General features: G+C 37.9%; 1 protein-coding gene across 1 annotated transcript in view; it reads left to right on the top strand.

Moving 5' to 3' along the window:
- Positions 1–25,736, top strand: part of pappab (pregnancy-associated plasma protein A, pappalysin 1b) — a gene marked incomplete at its 5' end in the record, with an annotated part of 107,818 nt that overhangs the window by 70,549 nt on the left and 11,533 nt on the right. The window contains 7 exons of the mRNA XM_084413222.1: positions 10,224–10,411; positions 10,622–10,825; positions 13,448–13,640; positions 14,038–14,185; positions 15,038–15,153; positions 19,932–20,003; positions 21,432–21,530. Of these exons, the coding sequence (XP_084269348.1) occupies positions 10,224–10,411; positions 10,622–10,825; positions 13,448–13,640; positions 14,038–14,185; positions 15,038–15,153; positions 19,932–20,003; positions 21,432–21,530 (1,020 nt within the window). The remainder of the gene's footprint in view (positions 1–10,223; positions 10,412–10,621; positions 10,826–13,447; positions 13,641–14,037; positions 14,186–15,037; positions 15,154–19,931; positions 20,004–21,431; positions 21,531–25,736) is intronic.

Here is a 25,736-nt window from a genome sequence, read left to right as displayed (position 1 = left end):
GGCCGCCCGCGTTCCGCGACGGTCCGCTAACTGTCCGTGTGACGTAATTTTCGTCATCAGGACGGTCCATGGACGTCTGCACACCTCGTCCACTAGTTAATGTGTATGCGCCGAACTCGTCTTTCCGCTCTCACAGCCAAAGCAGTATACTTTGAAATGATTGCATGCTCAACTGTGCACAAGACGGAGTAAAACATGGAAGATGAAGTATACCCGGGCCTTTATACTCCCCTACGGGTATTGCTCACGATTCTAGTCGACCTATGCTTAGAGGACCTGGCAAGTTTGGGCAGTCAGCCTATGGACTCCTGGCTTTTTATGACAGCAGTTGCTCAATTAGTGCTTGTAGGTCTCTGAGCAGGTCCACGAGACAACTTGGACAGTGTTTCGGCTTTATGGTACATAAGTAGAGATTTAGCTCCCCTGCAGTTTCCTTGGGGATTGAGTTGAAGTGGCAAGAGCCCTTCCTCTATGCACCTCATGTATTCTCATCCCTTTTGATGAAGTGAGAGCCTTTTTCTTCCCCTGAGAAGTAGTGGTAAATCAAAGGTTGTAGTCGAGTAGTCCCTTTGAATAAGTGTTAGAGCTCTGCTCATGGTATATTTCGGTTTTACCTGCCCTGCGAGGGAGGGAGGAAGGTTATAAGGCCGGGACTTCCCTTTCAATAGTGCATGGAAGCTGAATTTTGCTGATGCTAATAGAGAAAATAAAACTTAGGGAGTGGCTTCACTAAGCAGTCTATCCCCTTATTTACACTGCACACGTCTGTGGCGCATTACAGCTCCAACGCGGCCACCAGAGCTGATCGTGACCGCTCTAGTCAATTCTTGTGTTTATAACAGAAGCACGTTTCAGAAGCAGCCCAGAAGCGGCTCTCCCCGCTGCTTGGCTAAAGATAGGTGGATGGTCTATTTTTGACGGACGCCGCATCCAAGCCACACAGGCACTGTATGTGAAATATAGATAAAAGATATCTGAGGATGTATTTTAAAAGACTAAAACACAGCTACAAATCTTTTATCCTTGTTGTTCATAACTGAACTGGAGTTTTAAGTGTATCAACAACAAAGTAGGAAATGGCAATAAACATAACAATAAAAACAATTAAACAGGACAAACATAACCATTTAGCCAACTTTACCATGGTAGAACCCAAAAAATGAAGAAAAAAACACAAAAAAATGAAGAAAAACAACGTCAGACAGGCAAATCTCATGGTCTCACGAATCCAGTTGCTTCGCTTCTGAAATGCTCCTGGTCTGAGATGGCACCGCAACAAAACCTCATCGGAGCCATAATGCACCGCAGACATGTGCAGTATAAATAAGGTGTATGACTCGCAATTTTGCGCCTGTGGGTTGATGCGCATTGACTATATCTGATTGACCTGTAGTGTCAAATTATTTTAATGCCCACTATGGTTTGCATACTCAGCCTAGTGAGGCAGGCACCTCCTCAGCATGGTGAAGTGGATATTTGTTCCCCATAGCATCAACTCCAGACGCTGCGTCAAAGTTCCACTTCGAAAGGGAATGTCTCAGGTTACAACTGTAACCCTGGCTCCCTAAGAAGGGGATCAAGACTAGAGCCCGACCGATTTTTATTGGCTGATCTGCACCTGTCGCAGATATATATCGGCATATGGCAGATATGCCGCAGATATGATATTTTTTTTTTTTTACAGAACATTTAAGCAGATAAAATGCTTGTAAATTGTGTAATTACGTAGTTTGTCCAGCAGAGCACGATCCATTGTTTGCTAATGGCGACCCATGTCACTGTAGTGACACCAGCCAACCCTTTCACTTCAGTAATGAGGTCTCTACCTTAGACACGGTGTAAGATGCGCACACATTAGCTTCAACTCCACTGACAAGGTATGAAACATGGCTAGCTAGCTAATGTAGCAAACGAGTATGATAAGCTTGTTGTGAGAGTAAAAGACAGGGACATTGTTTATTTCCTGTATAACATTGCGTCTCACCAGGTGACAACGTAGCGTTAAATCACCATTCAATAGACCGCACTGGTACTAGTAAGCAGCTTACCATTAAAACACCGCTTGTCTGCTGCTGCCTGAACAAGACACCGGACGCGAGCGGCGCAATGCAACAAAAGACAGTTGAACCCATTATAATCAGTGATGTGGTCTACACTGGATACGGCGCGACGCGAGCGACAAATCTCCGACAGTAAACTGATGCCTCGTTCTGCTTTGTAACAGACACTTTTCCGCGTCTAGGGTAAACAGATGTTACAACGCGAGCAACAATGGCCGCGTCCGGTGTAGACACAGTGTTAAAGCCCATTCTGCCTATAACCAGAGAATGTCTAATATGGCGAGAAGTTTCACTCTCACTACACTTCCGGCTTCTGAACTGGTTGCAGTTCCACTCTGATTCCATATGAGGGCGCTCACAGGACGAGTGCAGAATGAATGGAGGTCAATGGCGGTATACCCCTCAAAATCCACTTTTCTCAGGATATAAGTTTTTGTCTAGTAATTTGAATGTTGTATTCGAAAGGAGATGCAAAGAAATTACACATTGCTGGGTGTTAGATTTTTTAGAGTCACTTATTTGCTTTAAAAAAGTCTTTCAAAATGTCAATGACGTCAAAATGCTGACGTCATTAGCAGAATGCTAGCGTGTTATGGGCAACAACAACTCAACCTGTAAGAAATCAAAACGACATAAGTACTCATTCATTCAACTTTCGACCTAAAACCCATGTTGAACTTGCAAAATCTACAATCACATCTGAGATTTCTCAACGGCAATCGGGTGAAAGAGACTAATTTAGCCGTCTAGCCCCATTGACTCCCATTCATTTTGCACTCATGGCGAGCGCCCCCAGTGGAACTCTGGTGGTACTACAACCAAAATTCGGTACAATAGGGCTTAATAGGGAGTGGACAGGGTCTCCGTAGACGGGCTCTGCTATAACGCTACGTTACAACATCAAGCAATGTTCTAATAATTGATAGAATTATAACACTTTATATAGGGCCATTTTGCATAAAGAGTAGCCTAGTTTCACGTTTAGTACATTTTGCTGACTACTTATTTAAAATAGTATAAAAGTACTGTACATATGTAATTAAACACGTTTTCATTGTGGTATTATTACTTTTACTTCTGTAAAAAGATCTGAGTTCTTCCTCCACTGGTAGAGACTAGAGGAATTAAGACTAATAATAGAAGATAATAAGGTTTTGCCAGTGACACTTTTGATATATTTATTGATACAAGTTATTTTTTATATAACATGACTAAATTAAAAGACAAAGTCATTAGTGAAGATTATGCAACAGTGTTTAGAATATAATATAGAATAGAACATGCAATGCAAACTAGTTTGGTTACAGCTCAAGTGTTTGATCACCACATTTGAGTGATCATTGCAAAACATGTGTTTATATATATATATATATATATATATATATATATATATATATATATATATATATATATATATTATATTATATTTATGTATACTGTGTGTTCTATATACAGTACCAGTCAAACGTTTGTACACATGGGAAAGTGTGTCCAAACTTTTGACTGGTACTGTACTATAATATACACACAAATAATATTGCTACTGTATTATAATATACACATAAATAATATCAGCTGATATATCGATATTGGGCTTTTTTTACTCCCGAATATCGGTATCCGCATCGGCCCCAAAAAACCCATATCGGTCGGGCTCTAATCAAGACACAGCATCTCGTTGCCATGCATCAGGTTGCCTGCATGTCTGCTTCAGACAAAAGAGTTGATGAGATATTTTGCAGACACCCTCTTGTACTCGAGGGCAATCCGCTCATGACATCATAGACTGCCATTGGCCAATAGATTGGTGTGTTTAGTACACGTGTTCAGACACCGATCACTCTGAGGGTGTTCCCATAGCGTCGACTCCAGATGCGACATCTCATTTCCCTTCTCAGGGAACCGGGGTTATAGTCGTCTGAGACGTTTTTCATCTAATATTTATATTTTTTATTTCAGCTTAATTTTTTTTTTTTTTTTTTTATATTTAGTTGTTTTAGTTAATGAAAACAACACTGATTTGATGCTTTTCTGCAGTAATGGTATAGTTTGATTGATTATTCTAGCTTACAATACTTATAGATATAAATATATACATTTATAGGTCAAAAATTTTAGATATGTTGCACTAAAAATTGTACCAACAATGTCACGTTTTTATTGTGTCTTGGTTTTTGTTTAGTTTTCAATGACTCTTAGTTTGCTTCTCTTTGTTTTCCTGCTTCCTTTGTCTTGTGTTCCCAAACTTCCCACTCATCATTTGTTGCTATGGTGATTCATTGTGTTAGTAATTAGATCACACCTGTTGGCCTCTTAGTTCATTAGCATGTGTATTTAAGGCGAGACACAGCAGGCAAAAACATCGAGTTTTCATGCAGTGGTCAGTTTTGAGATTTTGGGCTAGTTTACTCCTTCAATATGTGTTCTTTCAAGCTGCTATAAAGAAAATGTTGAAAATATACATTAAGATGTTTATTTTATTACATTTTGTTCACTTGCGGCAGTAAGTTTCTCCCGAATTTACCAGGAAGTTAGTATTCCAACGCGACACGCCGAGATTCGTCTGTTTACTGAAGTCTGTCATGACCGGTATCGTTGTAAAGCTCTGAGAATCCTGCACACACAATGCTATGTAACCCAAATATGGGCATTTCCTTTCTATCAGTAACCAATCGTGAATGTCCAAAGGGGGATTTAAAGCTAACGAAGATTTCTCATTTAGAGCTATTTAAATCTTTAACTGCCGTTTTCTCAAAATGAGTTTTTTGTCATTCTCCAGTACAAACATCTCAGCCTATGTAGCACCTGTGTACACCAAACTTTCCAGTTATACACTTAGCAGTATTCTGAAGATATTTTCAGAGGGATTTGTTAATAAATCATTCCTGGCATGATTTATGTGACATTTTAATTAAAAAAAAGGCGAAAATCAATTTTTTTAAGGCTATGGACCGTATATTTTGATTTCCTAGGTAATGAAAGCATATATCCTGAAATCCCTCTGATTTTTTTATTTTCATCTTGTGTGTAAACAAAATGAAAAAATAATTTTGCACCTGGCTTTATCACATGTTCAGATCTATCTACCGAAAATATATGTGCATATTTAATTAGATAATGCCTAATTTGCATAATTAAACATACAAATTTCTAAAACTTGTAATACTTTTTTTTATATATACTTGTGTAAGTAATCAACTGAGGAAGTTTCATGGTGATATCTATTATTTTTTTATTTTACCCTATTCACCTGTAGTGTCTCGCCTTAAGTCCTTCAGGTTCCTCAGTTCTTTGTCTGGTGTTGTTTGTGCTACTCCAACTACTCATGTTGGATTATTCTCTTTTTGATTGGTTTAATAAAGTTATTGTGCTGTTTACTAGCTAATCTCATCCTAGTCTTCTTCGTGGACCTGTATATGTGACAAACATTCAGTGCTAAAAAAAAAAAAAACATTAGCTGTTTAATTTATCCAGATTTTTTATAATTAATAATAATAATAATATTCATCACATGTATTTTTAGAAGATTAAAACAGTGTATAGTATATGAATGAATGAATGAATGAATGAATGAATGAATGAATGAATGAATGAATGAATGAATGAATGGCTTTATTTTGAACATATAAAAATACTACAATAAAAGCTAATGGACAAAGACTTAAAAAATTAACTTGTACATGTCCGAAAAGGAGTAGGAAGATGCATACGCTATTTAATCCTACCCCTTCTCCACTATCTTAATACATTATTTACAATTGTACTACATATGTTTATCCCCACACACTAAAAAATACAAAGGAAACATAGATATGTACAAAAAAAATTATATATATAGTAATTCTCAATTTAGTCTCTTTCAGTCAAATATATATTCTTTATTCTTATTTTTATTTTCCCTTTTAAAGAGTATTCTTATTTACATTTTAGATTCAGTTTTTATATCAGATTGACTGAGCAGTGTTCCAGGAGTGCTGATTTCATAGACAACCAACAGTTTATCCTGCTTTGGCTTCTTTGAAACTATTTTCAGTGCAAGAAAGAAAGAAAGAAAGAAAGAAAGAAAGAATAATAATATCTGGACATACTGTGTGGGTGTGCATATGAAATAATGTCTAATAGTAAATGGTCATTAAGAAAATTGTGTCATGACAGTTTCAGTGTTTACCCTTCAAAATGTGACCATATTAAGCTTGCGTGTGAGCTAGAGAGATGATGACGACAAGGCAAGGGAGCCCTCGTACCTTTACAGAGCAAAAGTGCTGATCCCAGCACAGTCATTACCCCTTATCAGTCATCTCCAGGGAGCTCATAATATGTGTTCCTAAAGGCTTTAGTCAGAGACAAATTAGCCATTTCATCATTAACCTGTTACCGTAACATCATTGAGAGGATGCCAGTATGGTCCTATTGAAAAAAAGAAAAGAAAAGACAGACAGACAGAGATAGATGTGTTTATAAGATTGTGAGCCAAGCCAAGCATCGAGGGTTAAGATCTAGCAACCCATCATGAATGGAGGACAGTTTTGTGAGCAGATAACTACAGCAACAACCACCACTACAGTGTCATGTCTTTGTGTTAATTTCATGGCCCCTTGTTTTTGCCAAGGTGTTATTGAAAGCAGAGCATGTCCTGAAATCACTGTTAGGCAAACAACATTTCAACAGTGCAAAGGGAAATGGAGAGTTTGAGGTTTGCTTTACCCCTTCTGCGTGTTTGTGCGTATGTGTGTTCCGAGCGTGTTTGCTTACGTGTGTACTATGCATTCGTGTGTGTGCGCACGTGGAGAGAGAAACACAGGATGGGGCAGGGGTGTAGAAGAAAAGCCAACAGAGGCATCTGTGTTGAATTAGGCACAGTAGTCAGTGGTAGTTAAATACTCAGTGGAGGAGGAATCAGCAGCTGTAAAGTTTTAAAAGAAGGAAACTCCGCACGCAGACACCCCCCTCCGCAACTTGCCACCCCCCAATGTGACGGCAGTCCCCTTCCCCTATGTAAACCAGAACGGCCTGTCGTGATATAACTTCAAGCAGGAGCAACGTGTTTTTGTGTGTTTTCGTTTGTGCATGTGACACGGATTATACGCCGTACAGGTGGGCATTTAAACAGCCCCCTGCATGTGTGTGTTTCTTCAGTTCAACCACAACAGCTTATGTTTTCCTTTTCGTCCCACAAAGTCCCTGCGACTGTGGTCATCTCTTTTACTGCTCCTGTAATGCAGTCAGTGTCGGTTAATAAACCTTGTGTCTAAACTGCTATTGAGCTTTGAAATGGCTTTGAGAGAGCCAGCGATGTCTGGGCAGGGAAAATTAGATGACGCTTTTATGTACTTCTGTAGCCACTCACAGGTTTTATAAAGAAGGCAGGTATGTGCACTAACATGCTCTATGGCATTATGACATAGACGGCAGCCTCTCTGACCCTAGGGGGAGATGTTGAGTAGATTGTGACTGCTGATCTGTTTGGGATTTTATTAAGCCAGTGATATGAGGTAAAAAAAAAAAAAAAAGTATTTTATTACACTGCTGCCTTCACATGAAGAATTGAAATGGAGACCTTTTTTTATAAACAGTTGTTCTGTTATCATTTATTTTGATTTGTTAGCTTTTGCTTCACTTCATTTAGTTTTGTCCTTTTTTGTCTTTTGTCTTGTTTAGTTTTTGTTTTAGTTTTTCTGTATTTTATTTAGTTTGTTTGTTTTTTATTGTTTAAGTTTTTACTTACTAACTGTTTTGCTTTGCTTTGCCTGCTTTTTTACTTTTATCTTTTGCTTCTGCTTCATTTTTTGTTTTTATTCTTTTTACTTAGTTTTTTACTTTTAGCTTTTGCTTCTGCTTCATTTTTTTGAGTTTTGTTTTTGTTTTACTTTATTTTGCTTAGTTTAATTTTAGCTTTTGCTTCGCTTAATTTATTTTAATTTAGTTTTGTTTTTGTCTTTTATTTGTTCTTGTTTTTCTTTTTGGTTTGCTTAGTTTAACTTTAGCTTTGCTTAGTTTAATTTAGTCTTTGTTTTTCTTTGTTTTGTTTTGATTTGCTTAGTTTTATTGTTTTGCTAACTTTAGCTTTGTTTTTTATCTTTTTTTTTATCCCCCCCCCCCCCCCCCCCCTTGTTGTTTTGTTTTGTTTTGTTTTGTTTTGTTTTGTTTTTCAGATATTCACCTCAAATATTCAAGACTCACACTTCCATGGTGAGCTGTTTTCAATAAGAGCTTCAGTGCAAAAAAAAGGAAGAGGGAAAGAAGGGGGCAAAAAGTGTTTTGTAACTGTGTCTGGATTGCATTTCAAATGCTTCCCGCTGCTTTGCTCAGTTTTAGGTGCTGGTACATTTCCTGAGAGGGTACAGAACATTAGATAAGCTCACCACATTCCAGCCCATTTAAATCTGCAATTTCAAATAAAGAGAAAGGAGACGAGAGAAGAAAAGTGGCCTGGGTCACAATAAAACGCTGTTCATACATCTTGATGTTTTGTTTTGTGGATGCAAGTTAAAGAGCATTTGCCACAATAATATGTGCCTTGCCAGCAAAAACTGTTTGGCTTCACAGAAATTGTTTCAATAAACATAGCTGACATCTTTTTTTTTTTTTTTTTAAACCAACCAGCTTTCATCACTTGTCATAAACAAAAGGAAAACTCAGTGGAGAAGTGCATGTTTAACTCTGTGCTTCACTGAAACAGTCTGGACTCTATACCCACGTACAGCCTGTGTCCAATCCGCTGGGTATGGTTTATGTTAAGCATCACTTTTTTCATTAAAACATACTTAATACCACACACAAAAAGTACAACACACTTATAACCCACATGTTAGATGGCAATAATATTTTTGGCTGTGAAAAGTCTGTCGTGCCATAAAAGCATAAACCCTTCTCTGTGGTTCACACATTTGAAGATTCATTGAGGAGCTAATAGAAGAAAACAGTGTTTTACTCCTGGTGACAAATTCACGACTGTTATTTCTGCTTTGTACACAGTAAAGTTTGATTCGTTGGTTGTTTGCAGGCACCGTTTTGTGTTAATAAAAGCAGTGATTTACGTATTGAGTCAATAATAGGTCAGTAAATGTCCCCTCATGTTACTCAAGAGAGAAGAATAACCAAATAGTCCAAATAAACTATAGGCAGACTAGTTTTCATTGTTGGACTGCATTTGGAAATAGTAAGAGGAGATACAGTGGAATTGCCACTACAGAGAAAAGGAGAATAAGTAAGAAAGACTCCCGCTTTCTAATTGTGCATAATTTTTTGCATGTTCTCATGCACCTTTTGAAATATGTGGTGTCTATTTTGGTTAGAGGAAAGTCAAACTCTCTATGCAGAATGGCTGGTTCATTTCCCATGCTGGAATAAATTAATCTATCCTGTTTGTAATAGATCAAATAAAATTGCTAGCGGATGAACAGGAGCGGGAAATACTACTACTACTACTACTAACATTACCTAAAAAACACCAGCTGGAATGTTATAAATGTTAGCACTCAGCACAAAGGTTATTGTAATTTACCGTAAGTGAATGATCAATCATGAATTCATGACGATTTGTAACTTCACTCTCATGTGAAAACAAGGATCTGATTCGTCAGTCTCATTTTCATGGCACTGGGCTTGGCGCACTTGGACGCACTCAGTATTTTTTCGACAGAAAATCAGTTTGAAATTACTAATGAAACATTCAAAAAGTCACGTTATGTCATGGCAGTGATCGACAGAATTTTCTGTAACAGAACGCGGCCCTTTAAGTATAATGGTTTTGTTCTTATGGTGGTCCGGGATGTGTGTGGTTCGTGGCTCTGCTACTAGCACAGATGTATTTGCAGACATCACACAGGTCTGACATGACTTAGTAAAACAGCAGAAATGACCTCTGACTCACCCTGCCTTCAGTTCTGACAGCTTTATATGCTATACCTGAGCTATTTATTATCACCAACTCAGACTGTTAACTTCCCACTGCTTTCTATTACCAAGAGATACATAAATATATTTAATTTAGCTGTATTATTTTGTCTCTGTATAGTTTGTAAATTGTTATTGAAACAGATGTGTATTATTTGATATGGTCTGGTCTGACGGATTGTTGCGGTTGCAGTGAAGTAACAGAGAAAACAAAATGTTCTTTTCCCATGTCTAAACTCTTGCCTTAATGGCTTTTCTTCTAAACAGTCTGAATCCACGGTGACCCTCACCTGTGCGGATGGGAAATGGAACAAGCAGGTGACCTGTGAACCTGTGGACTGCGGGCGGCCTGACAAGTATCATGTGCACCCGGCTGTCTTTGAGTTCTCTGAGGGTACCACCTACGGCAAGAAGTGCACTTTTCAGTGCCGGGAGCCAGCTCAGCTTGTGGGTAGGTAGACCATGACAGGTCCTAAATCAAAAAGCCCTAGGGATTGAGAGGTCAGCTGTGTAAAATGCCAAATGTGGTTTTGACACCAACCCCCCACAAAAAAAACCCAATACACATTGAAAATAACAGTGCTGTATATGACATCAAATTGAAGTAGGTTCACTTTGGATCTTCACAAGTCACTGTGCCTTTGTCCTTTCATCTCCGCAGGCAGTAATAACGTGCTGACGTGTATGGAGGATGGCATGTGGTCTTTCCCCGAAGCTCTGTGTGAGCTGCGCTGTCCGATCCCTCCTCCTGTACCCAACGCTGTCCTGCAAACCAAACGCTGCAATGCAACAGGCCTCAAAGTTGGGTCTTTCTGCAAGTACAAATGCAAGCCTGGCTACCATGTGCCCCACATAGACAAGCCTAAAAGGTGAGAGACCACTAAACCAACTTGGATGCATAATTATGACTTACATTAAATAACTTACTAACGTTTCCAATAAGGTCCCATTTCATTACATAATTTAATGCATAAACTCACATTAACAATGAGCAATACATTTGTGACTGTATTTTGTAATCGTTGTTAACATTAGTTAACTATTCATTGTTAGTTCATGTTAGTTCAAGTCCATTAAGTAATATTAACAGATAAAACTTAAATGCTAAAACTCATTTTAATTATGTATCAGTAAATGTTAAAATTAACATTAACTAAGATTACTTTAGAAGTACTTTTCATTGTTAGTTCATGTTAACTAATGTAGTTAACTAATGTTAACAAATATAACTTTACCGTTAAGTGTTACCATTAACTTCATTGCATTGCAGATTTAGTTAATCATGTTGTGGCAATTGAATACTCAGGGCTGTATCAATTGTTTGAAAGCTTGGATACATTTGTAGCCATTTACTCTGTTGGTCAGTTTCTCACATAGCCACGTTTAGCCAAATATTAGACTATAGTCATAAATCTGGTCCACTTTAAATGTCAAATTAAGATTATTCTGGACAAAAACAACCCATTTAGACAGGAAGCGAGTGTGTTATCAACGTGTAAAGAAACCAACCATAGTTAGTTTGGTTTTTACATGCCATTTTACTCAGAAAAATTAGTGACTTTCTGTCCGTTCAAAAGTAATAAATACCAAATATTTAATTCGGAAAAGAGTGCAACATACAGTCATTAAATATTTTACTTTGGATATTTATGGCCTGCGACACTAAATAGGATAAGATGTTTGGAAGATGAATGAATGAATGAATGAATGAATGAATGAATGGAAAGATGGAAAGATGGAAAGATGGATGGATGGAAGGATGGAAGGATGGAAGGATGGATGGATGGATGGATGGATGGATGGATGGATGGATGGATGGATGGATGGATGGATGGATGGATGGATGGATATTTACTTAGTCTGTCCAGGAATATAGTTATGTTTGACCGATCAAATCCTGTGGACCGTGACTTCCACTAGTGGAAAGGCAGCCAATCAGATTTGAGCTTGTCATGTGTGTAATTTTTCTTGTCTAAATGCTTGCCAGTTTTATGTGCAGTATTCATCAGACAGTCAATGAACAGCCTGTGGGTGGTCCATGAACCTTTCATTCTGAGAACAGTCAATTAATAAAAGCTGTTTTATGGCTGGAATACGCTACAACAGGGTTTCTCAAATCCGGTCTTGGAGGGCCACTGCCCTGCAGAGTTTAGCTCAAACCCTGATCAAACTCACCTACCTGCAATTTTCTAGTGACCCTGATGAACTTGATTAGCTTACCTAGGTGAGTTTGATCAGGGTTGTAGCTAAACTCTGCAGTGCATTGGCCTTCCAGGGCAAGATTTGAGGAACCCTGCACTACGACTTTTAAAATCTGAACAGATTTTAAAACACTAGGGCCTGGTTTCACAGACAGGGCTTAGATTAAGTTAAGATTGGACCTTAGTTCAATTAGGACATCACAGTAGCTTTTATAAACATACCTTAGGGGGAAAACACAATGACACTGACATATTTTAAGATATGTCAGTCCAAGTTGCTTTCAAAACAGCTCAAACATGTATTTAATCTGGAATATGGCTTAATTCTTGTCTGTGAAACCGGGGGTAGGCATCATACACTTGCCGACTTAGTGAATAGTAAAAAAAAAGTAAAAAAAAATCTGTATTATACATTTTTAAGGCCAGACAAGTAGTTTATTTGTAAAGAAGGACTACACGCCTGCGCACATATATATTCAAACGCGCATACCTTTAGACTGAACACGTAATGCGCATGTGCGCGACGCGACGTCTGCGTTGTTGCGGGTTTGCGTTTTTGAGGTTTGCGCAGAGATAACGGATAATCGTTTGCACCTTCTAACCTATTTCAGGGAGTGCGTTCTCGAGACACCAGGCACAAACTTAAGGGTTTTCCTGTTATAACGGTGTTGTGTTAGCGGCCCCTAATTTAATAACTAATGATCTTCGCAATGGAAGTGAATCAATCAATCAAAACTAACTTTAGCTGGACAATAACTTTATCCTAGAGCTGTTGTAAAGCCTAAACAATCTGTTACGGTAATTTCCTATTATCACTGTAAAGCTGCTTTGAAACAATCCATATTTTTAAAAGCGCTATATAAATGAAGGTGACCTGGTGACTTGACTTGACAGAGAAAAACTGGGCATATTTAAAAGAAACATAAACTAATAAAAATCTCAAAAACATACTACTAAAATTAACATGAAAACAGAAGATATAAAAATAAAAACAAATTCAAAATAATAATAAAAAACTCTAATAGTATCTCAGTGATCCTAATATAACACTGTCACACACTACCAGACTTTCAAGTCTTCCGAACACAACAAACTCTTGCAGAAACATGTGCCCATCATCTACAGACTGGCTATGACTTTCTGCAACTAGCGCTGACTCCTCCAGACTGCTAATGGTGGCAAAAATCTGGACAAAATTTTTGTAGTGTATTCCAGCTAAAACACTTTCAAAATATATGGCGCGGAATTCTGCTGAATCTATGCATCTTTGTGTTAATGAATGTGTCGCAGGTCAGTGCCTGTGACTTACCACAGACGTGCATTTAAGCGTCAGTGTACGGAGGATGGAACCTGGCAGTCGGGTGAGTGTGTGGCAGTCACATGTGAGCCACCTCCTCCCATTTTCCACGGTACCTACAAGTGCACAAACGGCTTTCAGTTCAACAGCGACTGCTGGATCGACTGCAACAGGGCTAACCACACGGTGAGACAGCACAGCCGCTGCAAGCAGGTCTGTCGTGCTCTCTCTCTCTTCTCCTCGTTTTCTCTTCTCTTCCGTCGACGTCTCAGTCCATCACCTCCCATTACTGTCTGCGGCACCTTCCATTCATCATGCACACCCTATCAATCACTTTTAAGCATTGCAATATTTCTGTGTCGTCCCTCTGGCTGTTCATCAGCAGCATGACTGCTAGACTGACAGATCTTACATTTGCTTTGTTTCATTCGTCAGTTTCACAGCTTCTAATACTTGGACAAACAAAACCGTAAGGTCATGCCTATCCTTGGCCTTCACCCTTTCATGAAACCACATATGTTTGTTGTGATGGTTAGTGAGCTTCCTTTATGATGATTAATAGAAATGTTGGTCTTTGCTACAGGGTCTTTCCACCAATGTAATCCGATGCAGAAAGGACGGGAATTGGACCGGCTCTTTCCGTCTCTGCCCCAACCTGACAGGCCAGTGTTCCCTCCCGCAGAATCTCAGCCCAAATATCATTCTCAGCTGCAAGGATGGACACGCCATAGGTCTCTGCCTTTCTGCTTTTCACTTCTTAGGCCCAAAACAGACATTGCACACACAAATGCACTGCATTCTCAAAATTGCCACAAGGGCCACTGATTGATTTCATATGTATTTTCACATTCTCTTGTCTCTGAATCAGAAAATGATTTAGTTAAACCCGTCTGTCACATAGTCTAGGGGAGAGCTGATTTTGTAATAACTTAGCTTTTACTAAATATGTATTCAATGTAAAATAGCCATTAACATAAACTGCATTCTCATATAGTCAATTTCATCATTCAGGTCAGCTACTGTCTTGGGTTTGTAGAGAATATGAGCAAGTTATGTCCACATATTTGTAGCTAGCTATACAGCACTGTTCAAAAGTTTGGGGTCAGTAAAAAATTTTTTGTGAAAGTAATACTTTTATTCAGCAAGGGTGCATTAAAATTATCAAAAGTGACAGTAAAGACATTTATAATGTTACAAAAGATTTCTGTGCATCTCTGTATGTAAAATGTTTCACGGTTTCCCCAAAAATATTAAGCAGCGTAACTGTTTTCAGCATCAATAACAATAAGAAATGTTTCTTGAACAACAATTCAGCCTATTAGAATGATTTCTGAAGGATCATGTGACACTGAAGACATGAGTAATGGCTGCTGAAAATTCAGCGTTGCCATCACAGAAATAAACTATATTTTAAAATATATTAAATTGAAAGACAGTTGTTTTAAATTGTAATATTTATAATATACTGTATTTTTCAAGACCCCAAACTTAAAAGGGTGGTGTGCCTGAATAAAATGGGATAGACATCTGCAGAATTTGAAGGTTTGTTTTGATAAATAACACATCTTTGTGATGCCCATCAGGAAAGGAGTGTGAGGTGACCTGCAGCGCTGAAATTAACCGTGTGGTCCTCTTGCCCAGCAACATGAGCGTTGCAGCTGTGATGAAAGACCACTGGTGGAACCCACCCAAAGTTAAGGTGCGAGCACAGACGTTGTAAGATTTGGGTGGGCTCACTTTACTTAACTATTATAAATGTTTTCTCTTCTTAGTTTTATCTCAGATTTCAAACTTTGCCATATTTTTTATTAATGTTACACTGTATATGATTGGTAAATGTTTGAGACCTGGTCATAATAGAGGCTGAAGCTTCAAACATGTCTGTAATTCAGTAACATTATAGAATACCATGCAGTGCGGTTTAACACACGATTATAACGTAACTTCTCAGAAATAATCCGCTGTGTGAAAGGTCAGTGCAGGGTTCTAACTAACACTAAAAGTAGTCAAAATAAACACCTTAATATGTAAGCATACCAGCGTAGTTGGCAGTTGTTACTTAAAGCTTTGAGATTAATGCTCAGATTGATCATTAACAACAAAAATGGGGATGATAAATTGCTCCATGCTGTTATAAAATCCAATTCATCATTATGTTTACCTAACTGAAATAGACTGGACCACACACACATGCTCATTTACAGTGGTGACATTTGCCCTTTTCCCTGTGCCTCAGAATGCAAGGGGGTATTCCAGAAAGCAGGGCTAACTTATAATATAAACCCTGAGCTCTCAGTTGATTAACCCAAATCTTTCTTACTTTATTGGTTATCGGTTCCAAAAACATGGCCGGGAGTTAAGTTCAGTCAACTCAGAGTGTTCACAGTGAACACACAAAACATTCTCAACAGAGTGCCATATCCAGAAATCACCATATTTCTAATTTCTTCTTCTTTGGTTTAATGGTGATTTACATTCTTAGTGCATATTGCCACCTACTGGGAGGTTGTACAATAATATTTTTTAATCTTTAATAACTATTTTTATTACAGTGAACATTAATTATATTGTTTGTTTGATTCTAAATATATAAATAATATATAAAAACTAAAGATTAATCTAACTAAAAGATTAATTATTTGCAATAATATTAATTCTTTGCAATATGATAATAGTTTTTTAGCCATTTTCCTTCCACATTTGTTGTAGTGCATATGTATTTTTATCATAGCAAATCATTATACAGAAAATGTCCCTCTGCAAATGAAAGGGCCCTTTTCAATGCAGATCCACATTTTATGAAATAAAATACAATTATAGTAAAATAAAATAAACAGTGCTTTATGCTATAATAGTGATCTATTATTTATTATGGTGAATTGACTTGTACCTGAACCTTAAAGGGACTCAACCCTCTTTTTAGTTGTGATATAATATCTCAGTCTACATTACAGTACATTCACACTGGTGTTTTAGGAAGTCAAACAATTAGAATATAATAATATAAAAGTTTCCCTAGGTTTTGTAACTGAAGCATGTTACCTGATTTCTGTTACCTGACCCGCATAACCTGATTTCTTCAATACAGCATGACTGGAAAAAGGAGGAAGAAATAAAAGATGGAGATTCTGCTCCAAAGCAAATAATTGTCAGACTCACAAACAAATATCCGTCTGTACAATAACAGCATGACCATGTGACTGCATTTATGTGTTTGGACATCGCTAATACTCGGGCACTTCCCCTCAGGAAGCTTTTGTCACAAAATATGTAGTAGAGACAAACAAAAGCTTTCGGACAGTAATAACGCATATTTCCTTTACTGATTTCCTGAGAGCATTGCAGACTAGACCTGGAGTAAACAATGAGTATGATGAACAGGCAAACCAAATATTATTCTCCACACCTTAAACTGTGGTCAGTGGTGACCAAAAAATGCTTAACCTTTACGACATGGTGACTGTTAAAACCATTGTCATATTCCAGATGGCCGTGGGTTGTAACATTTGAATGGGTCTTTTCTTTCACCAACACTTGCTCTCACAGTCCTCCGAGTCTGTACGATGAGAAAGAAGTGATTTTATCTCAACAGTAAGGTCTTTGCTTTGTGTCCTACTGACAGACGGCGACCACAAAACAGCTTGCGACTCGTTGAAACTCATGGAAAGAGTCAAAAGTGTGGCTTATTTTTCTATATCTTTGTGGAAACTAGTGATTTCATACGACAGTATATCAATAGCTGCGGCTAGGGTCACAGAGGCCAGACAGGTCTCAAGGAATATCCATTTCCGCGTTTACTATGTCATTCATTTATATATGGACTACTGAATGACATTTTTGGGTGACGTCATGCCCGCCAGTGGTTATGAGGTTGTCTGGATTATTCATTCCATATTTGCATTTCCTCCTTTGTACTATAGTGGACGTTCTTTGCTGTGGTCATGCTTTTCATTCTTTGTCGATGTGGTCTGTGCCATGTGGTTCTTTACTTGATTGTTTAAGCTGTAGTGGAGCTTTAGGAAGCACAAACAAATTTACCGCTCACATCCGAGAGCGCTGCTATAGCTTCCTCCAGGCCTAATCCTCCACATTATAGGTTTTCTTGAGGATAAATCAGCCTTGCAGGGGGATTGACCCGACAAGGTCTTTTGAGTTTATTCATGGAATTTGATGGAGATCGAACCTGAGCAGTTTATTTCCATCAATTGTAATATTTTTTTTATGAGACTTGAAATAAAATCCTGCTGTATGTACACATCTCGTCCTCCTAACGGCACTGATATACTCATGGCAAAGTTCTTTTTCATTCTTCACTTAGGCGTAAAAATAAGTTTGAATAACCTCAGCAGCTGTATGAATATAATATAATATAATATAATATAATATAATATAATATAATATAATATAATATAATATAATATAATATAATATAATATAATATAATATAATATGCATTTAGAAATGAATATGTTAATATGTGCTGTTTTCCTTATTGGGAAAACAACAGTTAAGAAAGTACCTGATCATGGAGCTCTGCAATTTGCCACTCCAGTCAAGTTGTCACGTTTATTTATTTAGCACTTTATACAATAGGTTGCTTTCATGCAAGCAGCTTTACAGAATTAAACATGTCAGCATTCCAGTGTGTTAATGTTTTTATTTGCATCTGACTGAACAGAAGAAATTAACCGGAGAAGTTTTCCACGTCAAAGAAGGTGGAGCCTCAGAACACACCTACCTATAGCGTAATTGCCACAGACCAATGGTGCTTCAAAGGTGTTTACCAGCCGAAGCAAACTTTTCTGGAAATGTCGCTTTGGCAAGCGGTTTGAACTCCAAACGAACTAAGATTTGGCCAGATTTTGTTTGAAATGAGGTCACACCAAATTTGCTCTTTGATTTCACTTTATGTATATTGGGGTGCAAGCTTGAGAGCCATCAGGAAATATTGCATTGACCATATAGAACAGAAAATATGAAAGGCCTGAAAAAATTAAAAGCAGTCTCTGATACAAAGTCTATTTAATAAAAGGCAGGTAGCACTCATGTAGCTTGGGCCTGTGGAGAAACTATAAAAACAAGCACAAGTTCAGGAGCAGACGGTTTAAATTAAGCCTTGAGTAAACAAGCTGCTTGGGTCTTTGGTGTGACACTGAATACTAAGCGTGTGTATGTGTGTGTGGATGGCCACAGTTGGCCAGCAGGGCGAACGCTTGCTTTCTTGGAAATGTTCTGTTTACGCTCACCCTTTCCATTCCTCATTGCATCTGGAGTTCCCCCAGACCACGTCATTTCACCTCTCCAAACATCCTCTCTACCTGTGCTGACCCAGGAGGCTGAGCTGCCGGGGTCCGCCGCCTCCCTTTCGCTCTCCTCAGCAGGAGTGGGAGCTGGGTAGCACTCATGGAGTTTAATGAGTCCCCTACTTAGCCAAACTCTTAAGACTGTAATCCTTCAAGCCGAGCTCTTTCATTGATTCCGAGCTGATTTAAGCATCACCCCCGGCCGGAACACTGGGCTCATAGAGGATTTTATTTGTTTGTGTTCTGTGTGTTAGGCAAAGAAATCTGTCAACAAACAGAGCAAAGGTTCTCCACATTCAAACTGAAATCCTTGCCAGCCTGAAGGCTTATTATTGATTCTTGCTAAGAATTTGAACAAACCCCTGACCCAGTGTACTGAACCTTAGCGCGTAACTCATCCTGAACATGCTATAGACATCCGTGATACCTCAAATCATGAGGCTTTTTAAAGGAAGCTGTGCTGTTACTTTTCTTTTCAAAAACTTGTACATTAGATAAAATCCAATAGATGTACATTAAAATGTAGAGATTTGGAGACATGGAGGTCTGACATGTAAGTAACTAATTCTGGAATCAGATACTTAAGGTCAGGAATCGTATACTTGTTATAAAATAAAAATGTTGATGCTTGTCGATGCCTGTGTGTGCATTTTAATGTGGTTTTAAACCATTAAAGTGCAAGAAGACGCAAAGAGAACTCCATTCGGCACTCGCACACTGTTTTCCGCGCACACAAAAAGCCACCTCTCATATAGTGCATAAATACTGAATTCAGTTCTCTTTCGTGTCTTCTTGCACTTGAACAGACAAATACAAACAAAATTATGTCAAAATATGCTCGTAAACACAGTCGGTTATGTCTTAAGTGAATGTAAACAGTTGAGAAAGAAAACTGTGTAACAGCATATTGGATCCGTGCATTAGGTCTTAAAGTGACAGCAGCCTAATAAGTCTGCTGCCATCTGGTTTATTACTGTTAATCAAAGAACAAAGGACAAAGAAAATCACTCACTGATAATTAGTCTAGTTTATTAGTTGTTCTTTAGGCTGCCATCTAGCTCTTGCCATCTTGTTGTAAAATATTATCTCCACATTGGGTGTTTTTTGTGTAGTTAATTCACTCTAACGTAACTAATGGATCTGAAACGTTATTCCGTAATTTTCTCTTCTACAGAATATTGTATGCACCATGGGACTCAAGTGGTACCCTAACCCAGAGGCTCTCCATTGCATAAAGGGATGTGAGGTAAGACCTACCTCACTTTTTTCTACATCGTTTTTTTATTATTATTTAATTTTATTAAGATATTATTGTTTATTATTGTTTATTTTCAATATTTGTATTTATTTTTATCATTTAATTAGTATGTTTCTATTTGTTATTATATGTATTTGTTTTTCATTTATTTATTTTAATTATTCAATTAATTGTCTGTTCGCCATAGCTGAACTCTGTTGTAAGTTTGCATGACAACAACATTATGCCCATGTTAGTTATTTCAAGGTAATCTCCCAGCCACAGCTTTAAGCTCTATACAGTCACGGAGGTCTGTTCTCTGGAGCCTGGCCTTGAACAGTTGTTTCTGCCATCTTCTCACGCTCTTTGAAGTCTAATACATAAATAAACATGCTGTGCTTATAGTGTCTTCCTCTCCTTTTCTCTTTGGGCCAGTCTAGTCTAATCTGAGTCAGGTTTAACAGGGCCAACAAAAACAGACAAGAGGGATTTGTTACCACCTTTGTTTTTGAGGGCAATTTGTTTTCTTTTTGCATTTTAGAAGAACCTGGAAACCTCATTTAGAGGGTATCATGTTCCCAACTTCCTCAAATCACTGAGTGAGAATAAAAAAATAAAAAAAACAGCTACTTTGTCTTCTTGCTGAAAGAGCTATTGAAAAATAATTTGCCATTGAAAAGAGTGAACCGAAATTTCTACATATTTGTTTGACTTTACTTGCCAAAGACTGCACTGCTACTCTGAAAGTGTTCTCCAGCTCAGTATGAAGATGTGCGATTAATCTGCACCTCACTCTCATTTATAACAAGTCTTGCTCTAATGTCGCAGTGATATGACCAGTCCATTTTTTATTCGGGTCAGAGCTGCAGACTTTTGAACCCAACTCATCCTGACCCAGTTTCAATGGGTGTTAATTAGCAGCCCCCTGAAAGCTTTTGGGTTGGGCCAGAGAGATGATTCCAAACTGGAAAAGGTCACAGGTGTGTTGGGCAACCTTTTGTGCCTGTCAAGATGGAAATGTGTAGTAACTCCCAAGGGAGACACATATAAGTTTAATAGGGCTTCAGTTTCCCCATTAAAAGCGGCCTCCACCATCCACAAGCCCGGGAATACTAACTCAATTTTTCCAGGGCAACATAATTGCAACAGACTCAAGTCTGTGTGTCTATTTTTACACAGTTGTGGATGTATGCAAGTGTGAATGACTGTCTTTTTCTTTCTTTCTTTTTCTTTCTTTCTTTATTTCTTTCTTTCTTGCTTTCTTTCTTTCTTAGAAGAAAGTTAATTTTATTGATGGGGAGGTGGAACAGATAATTATTTGTGGCATACCAAATGAAGAGTTTATTTATATAACATTATGTTCATCACTGATGTTATTGGTGTTTATATATTTAGTTAATTCATGTTATTAAGCAGTTTTTATCTGTTTTCCACCAGCCGTTCATTGGTGATAATTACTGCGATGCCATCAACAACCGAGCGTTTTGCAACTACGATGGTGGAGACTGCTGTCATTCTACTGTTAAAACCAAAAAGGTATGTTTTTTATTATTATTCTTAGACATTAGACATTTAATTAGTTAAATACCTTGTTTGTGCTTTAAGAACCAGTACATAAATAAGTAAAAAGTTGTAAAGTGTGTAATCTGCATTGTTACATATTCAGACAGGGCAAATATGGCTTGCGTTGTAATAATTATCTCCTTGGAGGGAAAATTTTAAGGACACCCACACAAGTGAGAGAAACTCTGTGAACCCTATCCACAATGCATTGTAGACACGTGAAGCACGCACATATATGTTTGGGTGTTTTTCCAAAGCCATGGCAACAAACGGTTGCATATAGCATTTCCATATGGACGTTCACCTCACTTTCCAACAAAGACAAAGATTCGTAAGTTTAATCTCAAGGGTGGTAAATAGCCCTAGAAAGACTTTTTCTGCATGCTTGTGTACTGTTCTTTTTCCAATGAACTTGTCATCCTCTTTCACTTGATCCTCCCTTGCTTTTTCCTTGAGCAAGTTTTCCTGGCTGCCAGAGAAAGTGAACTTCTCTTTTGACAGACAAAGAATGAAGTAACTTCTCCAAAGTTACAACAGCGAACTCTGGATCGCTGTACCCACGCACAGTGCCAAAAAAAAAAAAAATTGGCAAGTGTGATGACGCATTTCCCGGCAGAATACACAACTTGTTGTGAAAGGTCTAGAAACGGCAGTTGGAACTGGACTCTTGACATTTAAATACAGCTGTAAATCATATAGAAACGTATAAATTCAGGGGGCCGTTTGCTTTGTCACGCCAGAGGATTACCCAAGCAAATAATAAAACAAACTGCTCATCCTCATCTTGTAGACTGAGCTGCTGACCAATACATTGTCAATCCTGAATTGTGTTAATAAGGGGCTGTAAAAAAGGAGTTTCAGCTTCTTTGTAAGTTGAGAACAAAAGAAACGTTTTCAATATTCTTGTATGAATTCTGAAAGGTAGCTGCCAAAAGCAAATAATTGACTAAATTGCTGCTCCACTGGGTAAGTGCTTCTACCCGGTGTAATTTTTGTATTTAAAGAGCCAATAAATGTATAATTTTCGTCTTTGTCATGTCATTTTAAAGAGCTTTAGGGGATAATAATGTAAATTCTTTCATTATCTGATGGCTATCACATCCATCCAGATGACCCTGCACTAAGCTCCACCTCTCTTGGCTACTGTCGCTAACTCAGACAACTAACTAACTCCGCTTTTCAGAGATTTGTTAATAGCTTGATTTTCAGTCAAATGTATTTATGAAATGGTACAAATTGATTGGATATTTTTCTTTTATTATTATTATTATTATTATTATTGTTGTATTTTCATGTAAAGTAAAAAAAAATAACTTATGCATCAGTGGTATAACCAAACATTATTATAATATGTCAAGGATCTGTCACTTTTCTCATTTTAAACAACCTAAGAGGTTTTCTTTTATTAAAAAATGTGAAAAAGTAGACTGCGAGAGTTTTTGCTTATGAATAAAAAATTCCAAACAAAATACAAAATTAACAATGTAAGCAATATAATTCATTGGAGTATTAGTTGTAACTTTATAGTAACAGATTATATCTTTTAATTGAAAGGATCTGGAAGAATCAAGGTGCTTACCTATATGAAATCTTTTCACATAGAAAAATTTAATGGATCAGTGTTTCATCCTTATTCCCACAAAATGAGCAAGAATGGTCAACATCCATATATTTTGCCACAGCATCATTCACAGGATATATTTTATCTAAGATATTAAAATAAACTTCTTTCATCTTATGCAATACTTATGAGGTAACAACCAGGCTTCTTTCCAGTCTATAAACTCAATAAGAGATGCCCAGTAAAATTTGCTTTTAGGAACAGTGTATTTTTTATTCTGAAGAATTTGTTGAATATGCTGATTAGTAATTTTTTTTTTTCAATTTACCTATTCCATCTAAGATAAAATCAGGTTCTTTGGTGTCACTCTTACAAAAATTAAATGATATTTTACTAATTTACTTAGACTAGAAGGAACTGCTTTGAGCACTGCATTATATTCTTTAAAGTGTAAGGGGAAATTATGAACAAACATTCAATTTTCATAAGACAACATTTTACCAGATTTATCAAAATTGTTAAGAATTCCTGTTATATTCCTGTTAAACCTGTAGAGAGAAAAATAGATGTATTTGTAATTATTATATCTGAGTTGTTTTCCATAGAATGGTTTTATGTGGTGAAAGATTGTGTAACATACAGTAACTTCCAGGCAAGAAGAGCCTGCTGATGACATTTAAGCAATCTATTAGGTAAGTAATAACATTTTAATATAAAGGTATGGCCACCTATTTTTGTGAAGATATGATACAGTCTAAAGTTGAACACTTTAGGTCCACCTTCGTTCTGACTATTTGAAAGGACTGTTTTTTTCTCTATTTTTTTTTTTTTTTTTTGAGTTTATGAAGTGTGTTTTTCCATATGAAGTCTAGAATTTTTTTTGTTAATTCCTTTAGCAGTAGAGTCATTAACAAAAAGAGAAAGAGAAGGATATACAAAACAAGATAACCCTTCTGCTTTGGACAAAATAACCCTCCCATAAAGGGAAAGGTCTCTTTGAAGCCAAAGGTTAAAGATGCTTTGTTTTTGGTTTTTGATCCTATACCAGAAAAACTAAACTGTTGTCTAGCTGCAAAAACTTTTGTTAAATAAATACCCAGATACCTTACAGTCTCTTTCACTGAGATACCATCGATTGTAGAATCATCATTTTTATGGAGCGTCATGATTGGATATTTTTCTTATGTGAGCATAAATGAATTGTGACATTAAAAAGCATTTTACCTGTATTTTTATTTATTTTTTCAAAGAAACTACGCAAGTAACATGATATAGCAATTGAAAATCAGAATTGAGACAAACACTTCTCACAGTCAACTGAAAAGAGAAAAGACTCATTCAAAAGTTATTACTGTAAGTACACAGAACTGTTCCTAACGTTTCTACAATACATTCACTATGGTACTGTGAACTAATTACTATTAACACTTCAATGATCTCGATCATTACATAAAAGGAAAGACGTTAATTACATTCCTTTCCCTTGGAGCAAAAGTAAGAGTTCGTACAGATATTCTCCGTATTCATTTGGCAATAAAGGTGACACATATTTGAATTAGCATGAACGTCTCGGTTACGTATGTAACATGTCCCTGAAAGAGGGAATGGAGACATAGTCGACGTGTCGACTGATTGGGATCACGCTAGGGAGCCTGTCATCTTTGAGTATTGTAAAAACGAGCCAATGGACATTGGCGTGCGTGAATCGCATCACACGCCCCGCCCAGCAGCGCGGGTATAAATACAGAAGTGGATGCACGCACCAGTTGTTTTTCATTGAGGAGCTGAGCGGGCCCCGTCAGTGGTGGTACAGCAATAGTGGCTGGGGGACTGAATGGGATCCCTACTAAGACACCACTAGTGCTGCCACCTTTCAGCGCCTAGACAAGCCTCCTGGTCTTCCCAATTGGAATAGGACAGGGCTTAGGCCAGGAAGTCACTGCTGTTCCAGAGTTCCACTGGGAAAACGTACCTTTCGTTGGAAGGCATACGCTGCGGAAGCCACATCCTGCCCGAAGGAGGTAATATGTGGAGAATACACATATGGACTGAGCGAACTTAGCGGGTAGTTCAACATATAGTATGTCACTGAAGTGGCTCCAGCCTAAAACAGGGGGGAGCGCAACCAGTCAGTGACGGCAGAGCAGGCTCTGCCAAGGGAAGACACAGCCTCGCCGCAGGAAGTCAAAACCATGGAAGAATACACATTTGGGATCGCCGTAGGTATCACAACATATGGGCCCCACCTAACACAAGTTACACAAGCATACAAGTGATAGGTCTAGCATCGGACGCTCCGCCACGTCCAACACCGACGGGGTGAGGAGGAACTCAACAGGGTTCGAAGAGGGAACTCAACTGGAGCAAAAAGGCGCACTTATCCAGTCCAAAGGAGGGGAATGGCGCAGCAAGCCGACACTACAAACAGCTAAGGTGGAGCTGGCTTCGTGTAAAGGGAGCCCACGGAAGCAACCGGCTCGACACATTGGCTAATTTCTTAGCGAATGTGCTGGTGTCGCCCAGCCCACAGCTGGTCTGAGGCACTCATGTCAACGCCCAGTAAGGTGCTACACTCTCTTTTTGGAGGCGCTCACTACCCAGGTGGGCACGGTGCACCC

The sequence above is a fragment of the Rutilus rutilus genome, assembly GCF_951802725.1.
Source record: "Rutilus rutilus genome assembly, chromosome: 7".
NCBI lineage: Eukaryota > Metazoa > Chordata > Actinopteri > Cypriniformes > Leuciscidae > Rutilus > Rutilus rutilus.
The sequence above is the reverse complement of the archived record's forward strand: the minus strand, read 5'-3'. Positions and strand labels throughout refer to the sequence as shown.